This window comes from Lipotes vexillifer, unplaced genomic scaffold (assembly GCF_000442215.2).
Source record: "Lipotes vexillifer unplaced genomic scaffold, Lipotes_vexillifer_v1.1 scaffold777, whole genome shotgun sequence".
Classification (NCBI taxonomy): Eukaryota; Metazoa; Chordata; class Mammalia; order Artiodactyla; family Lipotidae; genus Lipotes; species Lipotes vexillifer.
In genome coordinates this window covers 229,194-250,248 of record NW_006784423.1, presented here as the reverse complement: position 1 = coordinate 250,248, position 21,055 = coordinate 229,194, and the positions used below count along the sequence as shown (strand labels likewise).

The following is a 21,055-nucleotide window of genomic DNA, read 5'->3' as shown; positions in this document are numbered from 1 at the left end:
GGTATCTTCCCGGACCGGGGCACGACCCCGCGTCCCCTGCATCGGCAGGCGGACCCTCAACCACTGCGCCACCAGGGAAGCCCCTAGCCCTTCTTTTACAAGATAATTTTCCCAATATCTGAACGCAGCTGTCGTCTTTTCACCATTCTGTTTATTCATAATTGTTCCAGCTCTTCTTCATAGGATATGGCTTGGAGCCCTGTTACTCTCTTGGTTGTCCCAGTTATCCCAGTGGTATCTCAGATTATTCTCTGGAAATGTGCTGTCCACAGTGTGGCATTTCCAAGTATGGGCCCACCAGTGCCAGGTCATGGAGAGCTGTCATCTCTTCCACTGCTCTCATTCTGTTTATGCAGGGTAGAAAAGGTCTCTAACCAAGTACTCCCCAACTGTAACTTGAATGTGCTTTTAGTAGAAAGTAATTTCTCAGAAGTGTTCTTCATAGGCATCTTTTATAGATTATCTAAATTCCTTGGTTCCGAGTGTTTTGCAGTTAGATTTCCAACTCTGTTTAACATTGGCTAACTGTTTATTCTTTTTTTTTTTTTTTTTGCGGTACGCGGGCCTCCCACTGTTGTGGCCTCTCCCGTTGCGGAGCACAGGCTCCGGACATGCAGGCTCAGCGGCCATGGCTCACGGGCCCAGCCGCTCCGCGGCATGTGGGATCCTCCCCGGACCGGGGCACGAACCCGCGTCCCCTGCATCGGCAGGCGGACTCTCAACCACTGCGCCACCAGGGAAGCCCCTAATTGTTTATTCTTTATTGAAAAACTAGTGTAATAGAAAGGAACATCTTACTATTAAAAATGTGAGTATCACTAAATTAAGATTTTTGATTCTAAAATGATCAGGTTCCAAGACCAAAGATTAAATTTATAAAAGGAGAAGCTGGACAAAATCTACTGGAAATGATGGCCTGTGATCGTCTGAGCCAATCAGGTAATAGTAATGTTTAACTGATTTTATTTTAAAAAGAAAAGAGAATTTCTGTTTGGGCACATCTTATGATAGTATCTTCTCTCTGTCCAGGAGATAATTTGTCATAATCATTTGTTTTTCTTTGCCGTATTGGATTAGGGAGCGAGATACAGAAAGAATGATAAGAAATTGTATATTCTTTAAAAGGGAACAAGTATTGTTTGCTCCCGGGTAGAGAAACTGCTTACCCACCTCCCCTTAATCTAGCTGCTAGAGCCTCCATCCAGAATATTTTTTTTCCTTTTTATTTTTTTAAAATTTATTTATTTATTTTTTTGCGGTACGCGGGTCTCTCACTGTTGTGGTCTCTCCCGTTGCGGAGCACAGGCTCCAGACGCACAGGCTCAGTGGCCATGGCTCCCGGGCCTAGCCGCTCCGCGGCATGTGGGATCTTCCTGGACCGGGGCACGAACCCGTGTCCCCTGCATCGGCAGGCGGACTCTCAACCACTGCGCCACCAGGGAAGCCCTTTTTTTCCTTTTAAAAAAAAAATTTTTTTTAATGTTTATTTTATTTTTTGCTTTCTCTAGTTGTGGCAAGCGGGGGCTACTCCTCATCATGCTGCGTGGGCTTCTCGTTGCGGTGGCTTCTCTTGTTGCGGAGCACGGGCTCTAGGCATGTGGGCTTCAGGAGTTGCAGCACACGGTCTCAGTAGTTGTGGCATGTGGGCCCTAGAGCACGCGGCTTCGGTAGTTGTGGCATGAGGGCTTAGTAGTTGTGGCACACAGGCTTAGTTGCTCTGCGGCATGTGGGATCTTCCCAGACCTGGGATCGAGCCCTCGTCCCCTGCGTTGGCAGGCGGGTTCTCAGCCACTGTGCCACTAGGGAAGTCCCTCCATCCAGAATATTTTAAAGTACTTCCTAAACTAAGAATAAGTTACTCATCAGTTGCTTATAAGACATTACTATGGGGGATATAAAGATGAAAAAGTTCTGGATCTCTCTCTTAAGGAACTGACATCATAGTAACAGAGATAGAAGGTATATATTCATATTCTGTTAGGCTCCTGGAAGTTTTAGATTTATTCCCAGTTTTGACTATTTGGGATGGATCCTAAAGGTCTGTTACAGACTATCTGGCTTTGTTAAGGCAGAAACTTGCAGGTGTTCACGCAGGCAGTGAATCAAGCAGTGAACTGAAGACTCCATGGGGAAATGTTTCTGTAAGAAGCGGTTTTCATATAAAGTTGAAAGGACTTTGTTAAGAGTTAAGAAGTGGTCTTAAATCAGAGTAGCTATAAGCTGTTGTCTGTGGGTAGACTGTTGATTAATGCCCCTCTGTCCCACAGCTTACTTTTTTGTGAGAGACTGAGTCCTTGAAGAAGTGACCTTCTGTTTTTCTCTTAGGTGTCCCTTCTACCTTTGCACAGTTTGTAAAATGAACTTGTTTTACTGTCTTTGATCTGGGCCTTACTGGGTTTGTCTTTGCAAATTTTCAGAGAGATAATGGTTTGGCGGTAACCAAACCTGACTGACCAGCAGAATTACTCCACTTTTTTTTTAAATGGCTCGATTGTGTAAAATTCACATGTGATATTATTCACCCATTTTAAGTGTACAGTTTAGTGGTTTTTTAGTATGTTCACCGAGTTGTGCAGTCATCACCACAATTTTAGGATATTTTCATCACCTCATAAAGAAACCTCGTACCCGTTAGCAGTCACTCCTCATTCCTCCAGACCCCCTCGTCCTAGGCAACCACTAATTTTCTGCCTCTTTATATCTCTGTTCTGGACAGTTCATATAAATTGAATCATACGAAGTGTGGTCTTTGGGTAACTGTCTTCTTTCACTTAGCATAGTGTTTTCAAGGTGCATCCATGTTGTAATGTGACCTAGAACTTCATCCAAGGAGCGTTTTTAAAATAGATTCTTCACCCCAAATCTGTGGAATCATAATCTCTGGGAGTGGGGCCTGGAAATAAAAAAAGAAAAATTTTTAAGCTTTTTAAAGGATGATTCTGACCAGCCAGGTTTAGAAGTTAGGTTTATCAGGTCAGAAAATTTGAGCTTGGTCCTGTTCTCCTGTGGCCACTTGAATCCCACACTTTTCCATCTGAAATGGAAATCCTTTTGGTATTTTTCGCACACATTTTTTTCTTTCCTTTTATTCTAGTACGTAGATACAGTTACTGTTACACTGTAGTCTATTCATTTTTCACATCAGCACCCTTTTGGGTCCAGCTGTGGTTGTTGGGCTGGAGGGCTGGGTCTGAGATAGTCATGTTATTTCCCCTTAGGGTATGTGAATGAAACTATTGAGAGAGATGAATAAAAACAATCTGTATTTTTTTAATGATGGAAATAATTTGTTTTTCAGGGCATATGCTGCTAAATTTAAGTCGTGACAAGCAAGACTTTTTAAAAGAGGTTGTAGAATCCTTTGCCAATGAAAGTGGGCAGTCTGCTGTATATGATGCTCTGTTTTCTAGTCAGTCACCTAAGGAGAGATCTTTCCTTGGTAGCGATGATATTGGAAACCTTGATGTACAAGCACCAGATCCTGAGGATTTGGCTCGATATGATGTTGGTAAGTTGTATCCTTCTAAGGAAACATTTTGCATTTTAATCCTTTTATACTAGGAGACAAATAATAGCAACAAGGGGAATAAATTGCCCATAATCTCATTACCCAGAAATAATGGCTTAATATTTTGCTATTTTCCTTGCAAGTTTTTTGAAGGGTTGGGGTAGCCGTAGTGGTGGCATATGTTTTTCTTGTAAATAGTTGTTTATACTGTACACATGATTAGTCTCATGAATTCTTTCTCATCCTGTCTCTCTAAATATCACTTTTAGTGGCAATATGATCTTTTTAGTGAAGTAGCCGTAATTCGTTTGCCACTTTTTATTGTTGGGTATTGAAGATGTTTCCAGTTTTTTCACTTACATTAAAATGCTGATGAAAACTGTAATATAAAGTGCCTCCATTTCAATTTTTTCCGTAGAGATTCCTAAAAACAGAATTACTGGGATAAAGTTGATGAACATGTTTAAGTCTCTTGCAAATTGCCATATTACAAGAAAACTTGTACCTATTTATGCTTTTCGAAGCCCATAACTTTTTTAGTATTGAATTTCTTGTAGAGGAAAAGATCTATTTATTATCCTAATGGACTAATGTATTGTATCCCATTGTTTTAATATTTCTTTACTGAAAGGAAAATCTATTGTTTCAAGATTTCTTACTGGGTGGCTATTCTTTATTTTACCTCTATCAGTAGATTTTGTTTTATTGAGTTCTAGTGAGGCTCTTTTTTCTTCTTAGATGGACTTCAAAAGAACGTTTTCCATTATAACTGTCTTTATTAAAGTTCCTAGATGGAGTTTGAATACTTCTCATAAGAACATAAGACTTTGCTTATCATAGATTTCCCCGTGCTCTGATATAGAAAAGCAGTTATAAAATTAAGGTACATTTAATATGAGTCATTTGTTTATGTTGGCAAAACTGATGGGACACAAAGATTTCCAAAACCTCAGGCCAATTTTTTTTTGTATTTCAGGTGCCATTCGAGCACATAATGGTAGTCTTCAGCACCTCACCTGGCTTGGCTTACAATGGAATTCATTGCCTGCGTTACCTGCGATTCGAAAATGGCTAAAACAGCTTTTTCATCATTTGCCCCAGGAAACCTCAAGACTTGAAACAAATGCACCTGAATCAATATGTATTTTAGATCTTGAAGTAAGCAGAGATTTTAACAACCTAAACATCATGAGTATTATTTGATTTTTTTCTACTTAAATTGATTTTTCTTTAAATAAAACAGGTATTTCTACTTGGAGTAATATATACCAGCCACTTACAATTAAAGGAGAAGTGTAATTCTCACTACAGCTTCTATCAGCCTCTGTGCTTGCCACTTCCTGTGTGTAAACAGCTTTGCACAGAAAGACAGAAATCTTGGTGGGATGCAGTTTGTAATCTAATCCACAGAAAAGCAATGTAAGTAGTCAGATAAAAATACTCCTTTGACTTGTTGCCTAGGGACTTTAATTCTCATGTGAAGTTTTAATTTTTAATTATCATGTGATGATTAACATACGTGTAAGTGTTGAACTGCGTGTTTATAAATCAGTCTTATTAAATACAACTTTTTTTTAGACCTGGAACCTCAGCAAAATTGCGACTTCTAGTTCAGCATGACATAAACACTCTAAGGGGCCAGGAAAAACATGGACTTCAGCCTGCTCTACTTGTGCACTGGGCAAAGTGCCTTCAGAAAACGGTGAGTTCGCTGAAGTGGAAGCAGTTTTTAAGAACGTTACCGTCATTTTTTAAAATCACAGACTTTACATTGAAAGCCTTTCAGTTTTAAAAACAGCTTATTCATATTATATCGGGTGAAACGTATTTTCTTAATCTTGCCACAGACTGGTTAGTCTAGTTAATATGTAAGTGCTTAGAACAGTGCCTGGTACAGTAAATATTCCATAAGTATTAGTCGTTGTTATTATTACTTATAATTACTTTACTATAAATACTGTCCAGCCTGAAGATTTTTTTATGTGTTTGGTGGCACAAGGCTCTGTAGGTAAGGGCATTATAGATCTCTTGCTAAGTAGCTGAGGTCTGTTCTGTGGCAAGATTAGGTTAGTTTAGCCCTTTGACCAAACTGTGGCACCTATAAGAGTGGCAGATTTCGGCTGTCTAAAAATAGCAACTTTAAAAAAATAAAGTGGGCTGCCTGATTAGTTAGTGTCGTTGAAAGTGTGTAAAAGTTGATTCTAGAATGATCACTGGTATTAAAGTGGTTAGTTATTCCAGTATTTGGAAAGGTGAGCATATGACTTTTGAGATTCTATTTTGCCTTGATTTGAAATTTTAACCAGTTGTTCAGACCATCTGTAAATGAATTTTTGGATCTGATCGTTTGTGTCTCTTCTAACTTTGTATTTTTTTAGGGCAGTGGTCTTAATTCTTTTTATGATCAACGAGAATACATAGGCAGAAGTGTTCATTACTGGAAGAAGGTTTTGCCATTGTTGAAGATACTTAAAAAGAAGAGCAGTATCCCTGAACCTATTGACCCTCTGTTTAAACATTTTCATAGTGCAGACATTCAGGTAATGGAGGATCCCTTTGTGAACTAACTGGAAATGTGGATTTCCAGTTTATAAACAAAGAAGTGGAAGTATAAACTGCTTAAATTTGTTACTTGGCTATTTCATGGAAGTCTTGTTTTCTAAGTCCACTAGCTCTCACAAATACTATATGGCAGAAAAGAGTACTGAGATGCTAATCTCATTAGATCGTATAAAAGCTTTGGGAAATCATTTGGGTTTGATACTCTGGGTAGAGGCATTTTGACTAAAAGTTATGCAATATGTTTAGGCATCTGAAATGGGTGAATATGAAGAGGAAGCGCACATAACATGTGCTATATTGGATGCAGTTAATGGAAATATAGACGATGCTGTGGCTGCTTTTGAATCTATTAATAATGTCGTTTCTTATTGGAATCTTGCACTGGTAAGTAGTGTGGTACTTGAATTAAAAGGTTTTTGTTATAAAACATAATTGTTTCATAAAAGCACTCTGTATAGATTTTTCACAGAAAAGCAGAAGACATTGAAAATGATGCACTTTCTTCTGAAGAACAAGAAGAATGCAAAAATTACCTTAGAAAGACCAGAGACTACCTGATAAAGATTTTAGATGACAGTGATTCAGATCTCTCAGTGGTTAAGAAAGTAAGTTTCAGGTTGTTTGTACTTTCTTATTATTTTGATAAGTACTTTTGCCTTGGCTTTATATTTTGGTAATTTCAAAAATGCTTAGTGGTACCTTATTAATGCGGAAAAGGGAGGGTGTTTAAATATTTAATTAGCATTGCTTTGCCTTACGTTTGGGGGTGTGGGGGTGTGTGTGTTTTTTTTAAACTTGGGCATTTAAGTTTATACTCCTACAAAAAATGCTTGTTAGGGAATTAGAAAAGGTTTCCAAGGTACACATTTATTTTTGTTATCTTGGCAATGAAAAGAACAAATATTGCCACCTAAGGACTATTTCTGCATGGACTTCACAGTTAAACATGTCACTGAAATCAAAGGTGGTTGCTGACTACTTGAAGGAGTTTCTCTCATCATGACCATCTGATGTGACTACCTTTTCCCAGCTGTCAGCAGTTTGAGGCTGTTGTGATGGTATTAACCTTAACTACATTCAACCTTCCGCCTGTTGTGTTGATTAGTTTGTGTTGCTCCTCTTGGATTAGGATTTATGTTTGGTGCATTCCAACATCTGTGTTTCTCCTCATATTCAAAATCAGTTAGGGCTTCCCTGGTGGCGCAGTGGTTGAGAGTCCGCCTACCGATGCAGGGGACACGGGTTCGTGCCCCAGTCCGGGAAGACCCACATGCTGCGGAGTGGCTGGGCCCGTGAGCCATGGCCGCTGAACCTGCGCGTCCGGAGCCTGTGCTCCACAATGGGAGAGGCCACAACAGTGAGAGGCCCGCGTACCGCAAAAAAAAAAAAAATCAGTTAGTAAACATCAGTAACTTAATTTTGTTCATGTGGAAAAGCTTCCCCAGTTAACATTGCTCTGCCATTACTGTGGCTAACGGATAGAAACAGCATGGACTTGAGGGTTGGAAGCCTTTGATTACACAGCAGTTTCATGTTTGTTGTTACATAAAGTATAATGTGCTTGTTACATAAAAGTGAAAAATGTAAATTAGTAAGAAAAAAAATCTGTTTATTTTAGAGAGAGTTCTACTTTGGTAATTTTGCAGGCTAAAGCCATTGATTCATGCCTTTTGTTTTTAGTTGCCCGTGCCCCTGGAATCTGTAAAAGAGATGCTTAATTTAGTCATGCAGGAGCTCGATGACTTCAGTGAAGGAGGGCCTCTTTATAGAAATGGTTCTTTGCGAAATGCAGATTCAGAAATAAAACATTCTACACCGTCTCCCACCAAATACTCTCTATCACCAAATAAAAGTTACAAGGTAAGTGGGGAAGAAATGAGTCACTCTACTGTGGAATACGTTTCTGTTCTAAATGTTTTAAGTACTTTTTTGTTGTTATTTTTTCAGTATTCTCCCAAAACACCACCTCCATGGGCAGAAGATCAAAATTCTTTATTGAAAATGATCTGCCAACAAGTAGAGGCCATTAAGGTAAATCACTTGATTTCTCTAAACTGTGCCTCTCTTATTCCTAGATTCCTTCCTTGTCCACTTTCTCACTTATTTCTAAAACTGTGCAAAATGTTCCTTTGCCATGTGACTGTAGAATCATACTGTGTTTTACGTGCTTTCATCTTGACGCTTAGCATATTTATTTATTTATTTGCGATACGCGGGCCTCTCACTGTTGTGGCCTCTCCCGTTGCGGAGCACAGGCTCCGGACGCACAGGCTCAGTGGCCATGGCTCATGGGCCCAGCCGCTCCGCGGCATGTGGGATCTTCCCGGAACGGGGCACGAACCCATGTCCCCTGCATCAGCAGGCAGACTCTCAACCACTGCGCCACCAGAGAAGCCCTACACTTAGCATATTTTTGAAATTACTTAAGTGTCTGCGTCCTCCACTAGATACGAATCTTTCAAAGGTAGAGACTCCTATATCCAAAACATAGCCTTGTTTCTGGCATAGAGGAGGTTCCCAGGTGATTGAATTGAACTAGTGAAATATACTCCTCATACCTTGGTCTGTGAGTTTGTCTCAGACTGACTGTGGTTGTGTATGTTAAGTTTATATCTAGGACTTCACAAGTGGTCTAAACTTCAGAAGGTCTCTTTATCTTTTTAATATTTCGTATGAATTTGACTTAATTATATAAAGAAATAGTTATGTGAACATGATTTTATTTTAACTTTATGGAAGTGACCTTAACTATAACACTCAAAGGAGCTTTACTTCTTTGAAGTTGGAAGTACAGGTAAGTCGTTTCGTGCTCATTGACAGGAGCTAAATCATTCATATACTCCTCAAGTCACAGCAAGGAAGTATTGGTGTGTGTGTGACTATTGCACTGCTGTCAGCAATTTGTGAGACTTAATACTATTTGTATTTTTTGCACTTGTGAATTTGCACAGTTTTTTGGTCTTAATTTTTAAACTTATTTTTGGCTGTGTTGGGTCTTCATTTCTGCGTGCGGGCTTTCTCTAGTTGTGGTGAGCAGGGGCTGCTCTTCGTTGCGGTGCGCAGGCTTCTCATTGCAGTGGCTTCTTTTGTTGCGGAGCACGGGCTCTAGGTGTGTCGGCTTCAGTAGTGGCAGCACTCGGTCTCAGTAGTTGCAGCACACAGGCCCCGGAGCACACGGGCTTCAGTAGTTGTGGCTCATGGGCTCAGCAGTTGCAGCACGCAAGCTCTAGGGCGCATGGGCTTCAATAATTGTGGCTCAAGGGCTCTAGAGCACAGTCTCAGTAGTTGTGGCACACGGGCCTAGCAGCTCCACGGCATGTGGCATCTCCCCGGACCAGGGATTGAACCCATGTCCCCCGCATCGGCAGGCGGATTCTTAACCACTGTGCCACTAGGGAAGTCCCTGCACAAAGATTTTGTATGTTAATTTTTTATAATCGTGGCCTGTTATGATATTACATACTTACCATGTAGGTTTCTGGTACCCAACATTGTATTCTTGGAAGCACTAGTAGTGGAGGACTAGTCCGTGTGCCTAGAAAGCTGAGTTCTAGTACTAACTGCCATTGATGAATGATCTCAGGTCAGGGAGTTCCTTATCTTTCTGTCTGTTTGGCTTCTCATCTGTAAAGTTGAGTGAGAATTGTTGAAACCGGTTTTCATCATATGTTCTAGTTGTTTGAATTTTTAAAATTATGTTTATAGCTTTAATTGCATATTTAAATCTATGGTCCAGATACCAGTAGTGACCAGTAAAGTTTTCCAGTTGATTCCATCAGTTTCTTATTTTTGGATGTGTAGCATCTGGACTAGACACAGTAGATGGACAAACGGGGAAAATTTTAATTTGAAAATTCAAGATATTTTTCACCTCAAGAGTTACAGTTTTCAGAAAATTTCTTTACCTAAAACACTTTTGTTTTTTTGGCCGCACTGTGCGGCTTGTGGGATCTTGGTTCTCCGACCAGGGATTGAACCCCGGGGCCACGGCAGTGAAAGTGCTGAGTCTTAACCACTGGACTGCCAGGGAATTTCCCTCTAAAATACTTCTAGGAGAAGAGAGCAGGCATTCTGGATTTGTCTCTGACCTCATTTGTTAATTTTACTATTCCTGAAAAGTGCCTGCTTTGTAGGTTTTGGGGTTGGGGAGGGCATTGTCATTTGGTTGTCTACAAAGTGATGGATCTGATTGCTGACCACTAGCTGTCATTGGAAGGCATTATGTCTGCCGGTTTGGAACTTTGTAAGAATTAAGAGCTAAGACCGTAAGTAAATTATCTGGAATGTGTCATTGTATACACATAATATATACAGTACACTATAGGTAATATATTCCGAGCAAGTGTTAGCAGTTTTCCCTTTCCCAGTAGAGCATTTGAGCTTTACCTTGAGAGGTTGGCAGTGTTTGGCACCGTGTATGCAGCTGAGTGGGGAGGCTAGTCTGGGAGGGAATGTGGGGTGTAGAGCAGTCCAGGTGGACTGAAGAGCAGAGCAGGTGCAGTGAGGCGCTGGAATGGCGTTTGGGGCGATGCTGCCAAGCACTGGCAGTGTCAGAGAAAGAAGTTCATTTCATAGGTACTTGTTTTTTTGAGCAGGTAAATGTCTTGGCTAGAGCTGAACTTTAGAAAGATTACTTTAAGCCAATGCAGAATGGAAAGGGAGATGAGGCCATTGTTTAGGTTAGAGCTGACTCTAGAATGAATGAATTAGGTAATGGTACTAAGGAGTAAAAGAATGGGAGCAAATAACAAGCTATGACAAATTAAGGATCATATTTTAAATCAGCACCTGGTACTCAGATCCTACTGGAGTATAGAATCTCTTAAAAGGCATCATCAAGTATTAAGTTTGCTCTAGCACTGTATCTGCTGTGATATAATTGCTTAAAATTGTTTCCTCTTCCAACAGAAAGAAATGCAGGAGTTGAAACTAAATAGCGGTAACTCAGGGTCCCCTCATCGTTGGCCTACAGAGAATTATGGACCAGATTCAGTGCCTGATGGATATCAGGGGTCACAGAATTTTCATGGGGCCCCACTAACAGGTGAGTTGGCAACTGGATACTCCCAGGTATTAGTGAAGTCTGTACTTTCTCCTCCTTTGAACAGGTAACTTGTGAAATCACCTTGTCTGTATACATTTATCTATATACATGTCTGTCTATGTCTGCCTGTATGTTACTTAAGCTGTATTTGGTATTACCAAGATTTCTGTAACTCTAAGCAGAAACAAAACAAGCTTTATCTGATCCTGTTTATATAAAGGCTAAAGGCTTAAAGAACCTTTTAATGCACATCTCAGAGGACCTGAGACTGAGTTGGAACTATGCCTTATGATTGAAAAAATGTTAACTGACAGCGTTATTCATTAAGGGATGCCTAATTAAGAACTTAAACGTCTTGGGAATTATTTTGATGACATACTGAGAGGTATGATAGTCCTGGGAAACTTTTTATTTTGAAATACTGTGGTCATATATAGAAGTAAAGAGTGTAGAGCTAGAGCATACTGGAGTTTTAGGTTGTGCTCTCTTAACTTACCTCTCTGAGCCAGTTTGTTTGAAACCTGGAACTAATACTTTGCATCACATGATTATTGTGAGCATTTGTGTGTGGGTGGTGTGCATTAGGCATTTACTTAGAATATGCATTAAACACCTAATGAACCAAAGGGTGCAGACTGTGTCTCCTGTGGTTGTCTGTGTGCCAAGATGCTTGTGTATGTAATTTTATTTAATGACAGTGACCCAGAGTGGTGGGTACCATTATGAATCCACATTTTTTAGATGAGGAAATGGGTTTGGAAGGGTTAGGTAACTTACCCGTTATTGTACGGATAGTTATTGGTAGAGCCGGGGTTCAAACTCTAGTGCTATAACGTTAAAGCCACTTGTCCCCAGGCAGCCAGAGTGATGGGGAAAATAGGCTTCTTTCACATGAGACAGATTCCTGAAATGTTGGTAATTAGATTAATTGGTTTTGATTCAGAACGGTGTGGCCTAGTTTCACACATTTGTGTGATGTTCCATAGGGCCATACTTAAGGCAGACTCATGGTCCTCTCATAACAGTGTCCTCCCAGTGCACGCAAAGTAATAGAAAAATCTTTGTGAAGTCAAACTCACTAAATGTCGTATGTAAGTCACAGATAAATACATGAGAAGTCAGGGTTTAAACATTGTTTACCTAAACCCTGTGCACTGCGTAGAGCCTTGACTACAGAAGATAGGCAAGCTGGCTGGCTTTCTCCTGTGCTCTCCGAGTGCTGTGTGGAGTCATCATTTGGCACCTGTGGGTCACAAGTTCTGTTTTCTTCTTCTTTGTACAGGCATAACAGGTCTTCTGGTTGTTACACACACGTATAAGCATAACATTCACATTGTCTCATTTTATTCTTGCAGTTACTCCATGAAATGGGTAGAAGCAGCACGTCCTCATTTTACAAGTGAGACAAATGGAGGCCCCAAGTGACTATTAGACAAAGTCGCAGGCAGCTTTGTGGCCTTGAGAGGAGAGCTCAGGTGTCCTGATTCCCATTCCTGTGTTCACAGACTGTTTTTCTTAATGAAAGTGCAGATATGCCAAGATGGTCATTGTCTTTTTAAAAGATGATGATTAAAAAACAATAAGCTTATAATAAAGAAATATTCAGAAGTACTGACCAGTGTAAAGAAAAGTAAACACTAACCATATCACACAGTTCTGCTAACATTTTGGAGCATTTCCTTCTGGTCCTCTCTCTTTGTATATCAGAGAACTTTATCACATTGTATGGAGACGAGTAGCCTGTTTTTAAATATTTAAGTTCTGAGCAGTTTTCTACTCAAAGTTTTTTTTGACAGTACTGTTAATGATTACAAGGTATCCATCATGTGGAAGCTCTGCAGATTTTATTCCCTTATTTTTAAATTTCCAGTTGTTGCTATTGTAAATAATGCTGTGAACACAGTCCTAGGATTTTAGGGTTTTGTAAAATTTCTTGTGTTGGGAAATTGCTTTCCTGAGAAGCTTTGCTGGTTTTATACTCTTACCACCAGTATCTGGTAGTGCCTATCTCTTTGCACTCTTGCCAAGTGTTTGCTATTACCAGTGTATAAAAACCTTGGCTATTTTTAAAAACAAAAATAATACCAGCTTTTAATTTTTGTTTTTTTAGTACTAGGCATGCTCAACACTTCCTTTATATTTCATGAGTTATCTGTTCATTGGGTGCCTTTTTTCTATAGGATGTTTTTAGTACTTTTTTTTCACTATCCCTGATAAAGTCACCAGTTAAGTTTCAGACTTTATGATTCTTGGCTTATATCCATCGTCTTGTTCTGTGTTCTTTGCCTGTTTTCTCCCCAGAATATGTCATGGTAGCCATCATCAGGCAGCCCGTTAGTTTTCCACACTCAGGCTTGGGCCTCTGCAGTGGCTCTGTTTCTCTGGTAACTGCAGAGAGGACAGACAGCCTGGCTTGCCTTTACTGGGTCTTTTTCAGGGCTTTCCACAGTCAGCTGCCCAGCACCTCTTGGGTCACAATTTCTGCTTCCTCTTCTGTGTAAAGGTATAAATGATCTTTAAGTTGTTTTGTTTTCTGTTAAAACTTTCTTAAAACAGATCAAATAAATGATTGTTGGTTGTTTTTACCATCAACATGAGTGTCTTCTAGTTGTTGGTTTCCTGATAACACACACACAGAACAGATGGAGCAGATAGTTTGGACACCAGCATGAGTGTCAGTCATGCTGTGCCCTTTTTATTAAGCCAGGGAACACATTTTGTGTTACTAGTGAGATCCTTTGCATGAATTTGTTAGGTGATTTTTGACCTGAACGTTATCAGCTTGAGTTTAAAAAATGCAGCCTTGTCATTCTGCAGATTTTCAAGGCTCACTTCAAAAATGTGGCCCTGAGGCCATGACGTGCGTTTTGGTTCCTTAAGTCCTTCCTGTGGCTAGTGTATCCCCCGTGTTTCTGACGCGGCACGACTGTGCCTCCCCGTCGTGCCCCTCTTTCTCAGGGCGCGGCCCCACTGCTCGTCTTGGCTCCTTGTAGTGCTTGTTGTGGGGACTCTGCTCTTGCTGACACCCTGCTGCTGCTCTCACTCCTCCTGTGTCACACCTAGCGGTCATTCCTAGTTTGTCATTTGGTAATCTTTATGATGATGTATTTTGATGTATAGAAATTAAAAAAAAAAAATCTATGTAGTTAAATCTCTCCTTGATTTCTACTGCTTTTGTATTTATAGTTCTTGCCTAGATAGTCCTAACTGCAGCATAGACTTTGTTTTTTTTAAAAGGTTTTTTTTTTTTTTTTTTTTTTTTTTTTTTTTTTTTTTTAGTTGCAACTACTGGCCATTCAATGTATTATAGTCAGTCACCAGCATATAATTCCCAGTATCTACTCAGACCAGCAGCTAATGTTACTCCCACAAAGGTAACAAAGGAATCATTTGTACATTTATAAGTATCTCCTTTTTAACTGTCCAGGCTTCTTACAGAGAGATTCAAGAAGTAGCTCAGCATTAAGGCTTGAATGTCCCCAGACAACAGATACTGTGAATTCCTCTCAGATGTAGAAGGTTGTTTCTCAGTTAGTTAATTTCTATGTTACAGTAAGTGTGAACATCTAGAATATTTTTAAATTGGGGTGGTGGTGGGTTCTTCGTCATTCGGTCGTGACAGAAGCAGGACTGTGATGTCCTCACTGGAGTGCTGTGTGTAACTTGCAGGCCTGGGCGCTGTGACCAAGTGTCCACGGAGACCGGCATCCATCAGAGTCAGGCAAAGACACCGGGCTTGGGTGCCTCTAGGCCCTGGCTCTTCAGTTCTTAACTTCTCTATGCATTAGTTGCCTCATATGTAAAATGGGGATAATAATGCCTTAATTCATAGGGTGTTCGAGGATATTAAGATGAGATAATATATGTACAGTGCTTAGAACTGTGCCCAGTTGGCATGTTAACAAACGTTAGTCCTCGTTGTCATCATCATCATTGTTAACATCATTGGACACCTTGTTTAGGAGTGAGGAAGGTATTTATTCTATGGATCTGTTGTAGGAGAATTAGGTTTTTAAGGTGCTGCCATTAGTTAAGGCAATTTTCATTATATGCCAAGGAGGACTAGAGCTGTAAGTATCTTTGCAGTAATGTAGAAGTGTCTTCTCTTAAGGATGCACTATATGCCCTAGTGATGTATTTACCCTGTACTCATGCTGGAGGTTTATGAGAATTGGGTTGTATCTAGTTAAGCTATAGTTTTATAGACAACCTACAAAAATGTGCTCTTTATTTTTTTTTTCCTAGGGACCAGTTTATGGCATGAATAGGCTTCCACCTCAGCAGCATATCTACGCTTACTCACAGCAGATGCACACACCACCAGTGCAGAGTTCGTCTGCTTGTATGTTCTCTCAAGAGATGTATGGTCCCCCATTGCGTTTTGAGTCTCCTGCAACAGGAATTCTATCACCTAGGGGTGATGATTACTTTAATTACAATGTTCAACAGACAAGCACAAATCCACCTTTACCAGAACCAGGTTATTTTACAAAACCTCCAGTTGCAGCTCATGCTTCAAGATCTGCAGAATCTAAGGGTGTGGAATTTGGAAAAACCAATTTTGTCCAGCCCGTGCCAGGTGAAGGCATGGGGCCATCTTTGGCAGCACCTGTGCGTACATCACAGCCAACTCCTTTTAAATTTAATTCAAATTTCAAATCAAATGATGGCGACTTCACATTTTCCTCACCGCAGGTTGTGGCACAGCCCCCTTCTACGACTTACACTAATAGTGAAAGCCTTTTAGGTCTCCTGACTTCAGACAAACCGTTGCAAGGAGATAGCTACGGTGGAACAAAAGCTGCTCAGACCATTGGACCTCGAAATACATTCAATTTTGGAAGCAAAAATGTGCCTGGAATTTCATTTACTGAAAACATGGGCCCAAATCAGCAAAAGAATTCTGGTTTTCGACGCAGTGATGATATGTTTACTTTCCACGGTCCAGGAAAATCAGTGTTTGGAACGCCTGCCGCAGAGCCGGCCAGCAAGAGTCATGACACTGATGGGGGTAGTGCGCACGGGGACGAGGACGACGACGGCCCTCACTTTGAGCCAGTGGTGCCTCTTCCCGATAAGATTGAAGTGAGAACTGGTGAGGAGGACGAGGAAGAGTTCTTCTGCAATCGTGCCAAGTTGTATCGTTTTGATGCGGGATCAAGAGAATGGAAGGAGCGTGGAATTGGCAACGTAAAGATACTAAGGCACAAAACCTCCGGTAAAATCCGCCTACTGATGAGACGTGAGCAAGTGTTGAAAATCTGTGCGAATCACTACATCAGTCCAGACATGGCCCTGGCGCCCAACGCCGGCTCGGACAGGTCCTTTGTGTGGTACGCTCTGGACTATGCAGACGAGTCGCCCAAACCAGAACAGCTTGCTATTAGATTCAAGACACCCGAGGAGGCAGCACTTTTTAAGTGCAAGTTTGAAGAGGCCCAGAGCATGTTAAAAGCCTCAGGAGCAAACAGAGCCACCACTTCCAGTCAGTCTGCGAGAACTGTAAAAGAACCCACGGGTCATGACAAGGATATTGGCAAATCTGCTGCCGGAAACATGAACTTTGAATTTCAGGTTGCAAAGAAAGAAGGGTCTTGGTGGCACTGTAACAGCTGCTCATTAAAGAATGCCGCAAGCGCTGAGAAATGTGTATCCTGCCAAAATCTAAACCCAAGCAGTAAAGAGCTTCTTGGCTCACCATTAGTTGAAACTGTTTCCACTCCTAAATCTGGCTCAGAAAATACTCCAGATAGATTTGCATTGATTACTCCAAAGAAAGAAGGTCACTGGGATTGTAGTATTTGTTTAGTAAGAAATGAACCCACTGTATCTAGATGCATTGCATGTCAGAATACAAAGTCTGCTAACAAAAGTGGATCTTCATTTGTTCAGCAGCCTTCCTTTAAATTTGGCCAGGGAGATCTTCCTAAATCTGCCAGCGGTGATTTCAGATCTGTTTTTTCAATAAAGGAAGGACAGTGGGATTGCAGTGTTTGCTTAGTACAAAATGAAGGAAGTTCTGCAAAATGTATGGCTTGTCAGAATCCAAGAAAACAGAGTTTTCCTGCTTCTGCTGTCCCAGCACCTGCCTCTTTTAAGTTTGGTACTTCAGAGACGAGCAAGGCTCCAAAGAGTGGATTTGAAGGAGTTTTTGCCAAGAAGGAAGGACAGTGGGATTGCAGTCTGTGCTTAGTGCGAAATGAGGCAAGTGCGGCGGCGTGTGTGGCTTGTCAGAATCCACCCACTTCTGCTGCTCCAGCACCTGCGTCTTCAGAGACAAGCAAGGCTCCAAACAGTGGACTTGAAGGGATGTTCACCAAGAAGGAAGGACAGTGGGATTGCAGCGTTTGTTTGGTACGAAATGAAGGAAGTTCTACAAAATGTGTGGCTTGTCAGAATCCAAGAAAACAGAGTTTACCTGCTTCTGCTGTCCCAGCACCTGCCTCTTTCAAGTTTGGCGCCCCAGAGACAAGCAAGGCTCCAAAGAGTGGTCTAGAAGGGATATTCACCAAGAAGGAAGGACAGTGGGATTGCAGCGTTTGCTTTGTGCGAAATGAGAGTTCTTCCTTAAAGTGTGTGGCTTGTGATGTCTCTAAACCAGCCCATAAACCTGTTGCAGAAGAACCTTCGGCTTTCACTTCGGGCTCAGCAGCTATTGGGGCAAATGACTCTTCTGGAAGTCAGGTGGGAGCAGGATTTAAAAGTAACTTTTCAGAAAAAGCCTTTAAGTTTGGCAGTGCAGAACAAGGATTTAAATTTGGGCGTGTGGATCAAGAAAATACACCTTCATTTACATTTCAGAGTTCTTCTAACACAGACTCTAAGTCAACAAAAGAAGGATTTAGTTTTTCTGTCCCTGTGTCTGCCGACGGGTTTAAATTTGGCATTCAGGAGCCGGGAAGTCAGGGGAGGAAGAGTGAAAAGCCCTTTGGAAACGACGCTGGTTGTCAGGCTCAGGATGCTGGCGGTCAGAAAGACGGGAGTGCTGTGGTTCTTGGTCAAACTGGCAGCACTTTTACCTTTGCAGATCTTGCAAAATCAAATTCAGGAGAAGGGTTTCAGTTTGGCAAAAAAGACCCCAATTTCAAGGGCTTTTCGGGTGCTGGAGAGAAGTTATTCTCCTCACAAAGTAGTAAAATGGCTGATAAAGCCGACCCTTGTGCTGACCTTGAGAAAGATGATGACGCCTATAAGACTGAGGACAGTGACGACATCCATTTTGAACCAGTCGTCCAGATGCCTGAGAAAGTGGAGCTTGTCACAGGAGAAGAAGATGAGAAAGTTCTTTACTCACAGCGGGTAAAATTGTTTAGGTTTGATGCCGAGATAAGTCAGTGGAAGGAAAGGGGTTTGGGGAACTTAAAAATTCTCAAAAATGAAGTTAACGGCAAACTGAGAATGCTGATGCGGAGAGAGCAGGTGCTGAAGGTGTGTGCCAACCACTGGATCACCACCACCATGCACCTGAAGCCCCTCTCCGGGTCGGACAGGGCCTGGATGTGGTTGGCTAGTGATTTTTCTGATGGCGATGCCAAACTAGAGCAGCTGGCAGCAAAATTCAAAACACCCGAGCTGGCTGAAGAATTCAAACAGAAATTTGAGGAATGCCAGCGACTTCTGTTAGATATTCCACTGCAGACTCCCCATAAGCTTGTGGATACTGGCAGAGCTGCCAAGCTAATCCAGAGGGCGGAAGAGATGAAGAGCGGACTAAAAGATTTCAAGACGTTTTTGACGAACGATCAAACAAAAGTCACTGACGAAGAGAGTAAGAGCTCAGGAGCGGGAGCTGCCAGTGCTGCGGCCGCGAGCGGCATGCCAAGTCCCGAGGCCGCCGGGCCCACCCTCGAGTGGGACAGCTACGACCTAAGGGAAGACGCTCTGGACGACAGCGTGAGTAGCAGCTCAGTGCACGCCTCCCCGCTGGCCAGCAGCCCCGTGAGGAAAAATCTGTTCCGTTTCGGTGAGTCAACCACCGGGTTTAACTTCAGTTTTAAATCTGCTTTGAGCCCGTCTAAGTCTCCTGCCAAGTTAAATCAGAGTGGGGCCTCAGTGGGCACGGATGAAGACTCTGATGTCACTCAGGAGGAGGAGAGAGATGGGCAGCACTTTGAACCTGTCGTCCCTTTGCCTGATCTCGTCGAGGTGTCCAGTGGTGAGGAAAATGAACAAGTTGTTTTTAGTCACAGGGCCAAACTCTATAGGTATGATAAAGATGCTGGGCAGTGGAAAGAAAGAGGCATTGGTGACATAAAGATTTTACAGAATTATGATAATAAGCAAGTTCGCATAGTGATGAGAAGGGACCAGGTATTAAAGCTTTGTGCCAACCACAGAATAACTCCAGACATGACTTTGCAAAATATGAAAGGGACAGAAAGAGTGTGGGTGTGGACCGCATGTGATTTTGCAGACGGAGAAAGAAAAGTAGAGCATTTAGCTCTCCGTTTTAAACTACAGGATGTTGCAGACTCGTTTAAGAAAATATTTGATGAAGCAAAACTAGCCCAAGAAAAAGATTTTTTGATAACACCTCATGTTTCTCGTTCAACTACTCCCAGAGAGTCACCATGCGGCAAAGTCGCCGTAGCTGTGCTAGAGGAAACCACCAGAGAACGGACAGATTCGGTGCAGGGTGATGACGTGGCAGGTGCAACCTCAGAAGTTGGCGGGGTGTCTGGCACACCTGAAACAACAACAAAAGCAGTGGTTTCACCTCCAAAGTTTGTATTTGGTTCTGAGTCTGTTAAAAGCATTTTTAGCAGTGAAAAGTCAAAACCATTTGCATTTGGCAACAGTTCAGCTACCGGGTCTTTGTTTGGATTTAGTTTTAATGCACCTTTGAAAAATAACAGTAGTGAGGCCAGTGGATCTGAAAAAAGAGCGGAGCCTGGTGGTCACCAAGAGTCGCAGAGCTCTGATCTCACACCGTCTTCCGACAGCAAAGTCAAAAACCCCTCTCCTGCTTTTCCAAAGGAGCAGTCCTCAACCAGTCACACGTTCAAAACACCAGAAAAGGGTAAGTACTTAGCCTTTAGATTAAGCAGAATTTGTCTCCTTCCTTCCTCCCTCCCTCCCTCCCTTCCTTCCTTTTTCTTTCTTTTTTTCTCTCTCGCCCTCTCTCCCTCTCTTCCTCCCTCATTTTTTTTTTTTTTTACGTTTATCTTGGTGTGGACTCTTTGTAGCAGGCTAATGTTTTAGTAAAAGTCGGCTCATAAACACAGTGCTCTGTGAACAGCCAAAAAATACTTGTGCGGATTTTTTTCCTCCCTAAAGCAGTTTACTGGTGAGTGTTCAAATGTTCGAACAGCAGCAGAGCTGTGTGTAAGTTGTTTAGGAGATGTTGGTTCCTGGGAGATGCATCTGTCCGAGCAGAACACAAGGACTCAGCTCAGCACTGGGTCCAGCTTAGGGCCTTGAGCATGAATCATGAGCAGGTTCGTTCTTCAGGTTATTATCCTAATGTTCTTGTCACTCACAGAGCATGGTACTGAGATGTTCACATTTTATGTAAGGCAGTCTTGCCACCACTTGTTAAATGAGCAAAGAATGAAGCCCTCGGGGTGAATGGGTACGTGAGACGGCCACATTGGTGTAAATGGATGGACTCTGGCTTTTATATTTTAAAATTATATTCATTTTGATTCTCCATATGTTCAAAAATGAAATACTCTTTATTTTCTAGGATTTAATTTTAGCCTTTTTAAATCTAATCCAATGGCATTTTGGAGCAGCACTCCTTCCTCCCAGCCTGAGAACAAAGGTACAGAGCTGGCACTGGCAGTGTGAGAGGACATTGGTTTTTCAGCAGCTGCTGGTCCTCAGCAGAGTAACTGGCTGTGTGCAGTTAAGGGCTTAACACTGCAGCATGCATGTGACAGAATGCCGGCGTGACCCCTTAATGCTGCTCTCGTGTACTTGGATGTCATGTTTTCTCACAT

General features: G+C 41.7%; 1 protein-coding gene across 2 annotated transcripts in view; it reads left to right on the top strand.

Moving 5' to 3' along the window:
* The window catches only part of RGPD4 (RANBP2 like and GRIP domain containing 4), a 55,857-nt gene that overhangs the window by 17,965 nt on the left and 16,837 nt on the right, over positions 1–21,055 (top strand). The window contains exons 8-20 of one of the 2 annotated variants that reach the window (XM_007456813.1): positions 852–939; positions 3,299–3,508; positions 4,485–4,666; positions 4,752–4,927; positions 5,087–5,210; positions 5,887–6,048; positions 6,317–6,454; positions 6,529–6,675; positions 7,751–7,930; positions 8,018–8,101; positions 10,979–11,114; positions 14,394–14,488; positions 17,916–20,133. In XM_007456813.1, the coding sequence (XP_007456875.1) occupies positions 852–939; positions 3,299–3,508; positions 4,485–4,666; positions 4,752–4,927; positions 5,087–5,210; positions 5,887–6,048; positions 6,317–6,454; positions 6,529–6,675; positions 7,751–7,930; positions 8,018–8,101; positions 10,979–11,114; positions 14,394–14,488; positions 17,916–20,133 (3,940 nt within the window). Of the gene's footprint in view, positions 1–851; positions 940–3,298; positions 3,509–4,484; positions 4,667–4,751; positions 4,928–5,086; positions 5,211–5,886; positions 6,049–6,316; positions 6,455–6,528; positions 6,676–7,750; positions 7,931–8,017; positions 8,102–10,978; positions 11,115–14,393; positions 14,489–15,359; positions 20,134–21,055 lie in introns of both variants that reach the window. The other variant, XM_007456812.1, reaches the window with a different exon arrangement.